This window comes from Poecilia formosa, unplaced genomic scaffold, assembly GCF_000485575.1.
Source record: "Poecilia formosa unplaced genomic scaffold, Poecilia_formosa-5.1.2 Scaffold164, whole genome shotgun sequence".
Classification (NCBI taxonomy): Eukaryota; Metazoa; Chordata; class Actinopteri; order Cyprinodontiformes; family Poeciliidae; genus Poecilia; species Poecilia formosa.
The window spans coordinates 1,083,236-1,086,231 of record NW_006800103.1 but is presented as its reverse complement, the minus strand read 5'-3'; the positions used below and the strand labels follow the sequence as shown (position 1 = coordinate 1,086,231).

Here is a 2,996-nt window from a genome sequence, read left to right as displayed (position 1 = left end):
ATTATTATTATTATTATTATTTATATTTTATTTTATTGTCATTATTATCTTGTACTTTTATGTACCTTAAGCTTATAACACTTATCCACGTGATCCTGTACAGTTGTTCAAAATGTTTAATAAGAAAAAAAAAATGTCTGACGGTGTTGACAAAAACTAGGGACAAATTTCAACGGAGTTGGAAAATATCTAGAAAATATTGTTTATTCAATTTATTGATACTTTTATAATTATTTATATGACTACATACTTAATTGTCATAATATATAATTATTGTGTTTCTTTAATTGTTTTAAACTATTATAATATATTGAGTTCTGCTTCTGGACAAGGGATTTTAGAGGCATCATCCACCGACTACAATGTTTAAAATAAAAAAAATATATATATATATTCAGCAAACACAAAGAAAACATACATTGTTGTGCTCACATGACCCAGGTTAGTTTAGTCAGTTATTTGAAAAAATTATATTTTGTGTATATTTTATTCAAATTTTGTGCTTTATCCATAGGATCTGTTTTGTCCCTATACAGACGCCAGTATTTTACCGTTCTTTCGAAAAGACGGTAATCTACCGTCAGGATTGATTATGGTACAGCTACTGTGGATTTACAGTAAACTTCTGGCGTCTATAGCTGCCAGTATGTTACTGTAAATTTACAGGATTATTTCTTAGAGTGAATTCCACCATGTATTTCAATGCGGCAAAAAATTTGCACAAAAGGGCAATTATTTCAAAAAGTACAATAGTGAATTTTAGGAAAAGTCATATCAGCAATCTCCTGGAGAAGCAGAACATTTTGATATATGAATTAGAAAAATTAGTTGAAGTTAGCAGAAGTAGTAAATGACCGAAAAATGTGAGAAGGATCTTAATAAGTGAGAATGCAGTAATGCATTGGATGCATTCTGACTAATGAATGCATCCAATTAGTGCATTCTCACTAATGAAACACTATAATAATAATAATAATAATAATAATAATAATAATAATAATAATAATAATAATAATAAAGGGAAACAGAAACACTATTTGTGAGAATGCATTATATGCATTCTCACTGCTTGAAATACTCCGTGCCTTTTATCTTTCCAATACACCAGTATGTTCCCTCATCATCAACCTTCATTCCTCTCAGCAGCAGTGAGAAATTTCCTCTGGAGATCTGATCCTCAAACAGTGACGCTCTGGATCTGAAGCTCTCAGAGTATCTGGAGCCACGATGGTCATGTGATACAATCACAACTGATAGTTTAAATAGTTTCCATTCAATGTTGGTCATCCTGTTCCTGAACCGACATGGTATAATGCAGTTCTCATTGAGGACACAGGAAACGTCCGTTCCAAAGACTGCAATAAGAAATGAAATCAGTTGAAAGTTCAGTTGAATGGTGTTGAGGAGGAAACCCAGATCCTCTGAAGGATCATAGAAAAACCTGCCTGGAACAAGTTCTCAGCAAATCGTCTCCATGATCCAGATGATGTTCACTGAACCAAAAGTTCTGGTCCTGATAGGAAAACAGGAAGGAATCGCTCTGATGTGGAAGGAGAATCACTAAAAAGTATCTAGTTTATTTATGTTTCTTGTTTGTAGCATTTCCAATGATTAATGAAAACATAATTATTGACATTCCAGCAGTAAAACTCTTATAATTATGACTGATCAGCTTCCTGTTTGCTCCTGCTGGTATTTTGATTATTTATCTTTATGAAATCCAAACCTTGGAGACTCTTTGCCATCACCCTAATCTTTATCTTCATTTCTCACCTTCAAGTCTGGACTATTGCTGCTCTGCTTTAAAATATAAATATTACGGTGAGATAGAAAAACCTTGTTTGTTTAAATAAAATATTAGTTTTAACCTCAATCTCCTATTAGTAATTTTGGATTATCTGTAAAAGCACCAAATAAAAAAAGACACATTTCTTTAACATGGCAAAAGAAAAAAATATATAAAAATTATATCTTTACCAACATAGATGTGTTTTAGTTTTCTAAATCTTCTCACAAACAAAATCTGAATTTTATTATTCGTGAGACATTTTGTTGAGTAAATTATCACAAAATATGAGACCAGAGATCACAGGGTTATTACTCTAACTTTTAATCATGTTTCAAAATCTCTTAATATTTTCACTTAATTTCCTGTTTCATTCTCACTTTGAAAGCAGTAATCTACCGTTAACATCTGAAAATAATAAAATAAAAGCAGCAATAATTGTTTTTTACTCACCTTCTTCATCAGCATCAACCCACACAAAAGGTAAAAGTACTAAAAACCAGAAGCTTGTGATTCTGATCATTTTCCTCCTAATTATCACCTATTTACTGCAAAACTGTGAAGGAACAAATTATTAACTGTTAAAACGCTCAACGACAACTAGATCCTGCTCCTCAGTTTTATTAGGAATTTAAATTATTCCTAGAAAATGTCGTTAATCCAGAATAACTCTGGTGACGTGTAACTTCATTTATCTAAGAGTTTCTTCTGATGGTCAGGAGGAAGTTTGTTCTGCTAAATGTTCTGATCAAATTTATGATAAAACCACCGGAGGAGGAAGAAATAGTTTTAGATTAGTTAGAGATGATGATGAGTTTTCAGATGTCAGATTATTTCAGTAAATATTAATCAGTAATCTGCATTATTTATCCTTCTGCATTGACTGAATCCACTGTTATATACATGATCATTCTCAGTTCATCTACAAATTAAGAGTTTTGCAACATTTTTTCCCCCTCTTTTGCTCTTGAAAATAAAACCTCAGGAACATCATGTCCGGATCTGTGTTTTTCTGGGTTTTTTTTTTGTTTGTTTGTTTTTTGTTATACCAACCTGAGCTCTGCTCGCAACTACTCTCCATCATACCAAGTAAGAAATGATCCGTCGCATTCCTGGAAACCACTTACCTTCCCACTCTAACCCGGTTTTCTTGCCGGCAGTACGGCGACCTGGTCAGCCGTTCCAGTACTCGTTCCCAATCCCTTGTCCC

General features: G+C 32.7%; 1 protein-coding gene across 1 annotated transcript in view; it reads right to left on the bottom strand.

Annotated features, from left to right (window-relative positions):
• Window positions 1–2,867, bottom strand: part of LOC103146662 (CD276 antigen-like) — a 10,399-nt gene extending 7,532 nt beyond the window's left edge. Inside the window, exon 1 of the mRNA XM_016677764.1 lies at window positions 2,840–2,867. Within this exon, the coding sequence (XP_016533250.1) occupies window positions 2,840–2,867 (28 nt within the window). The remainder of the gene's footprint in view (window positions 1–2,839) is intronic.
• Between the last annotated feature and the right edge of the window lie 129 nt (window positions 2,868–2,996).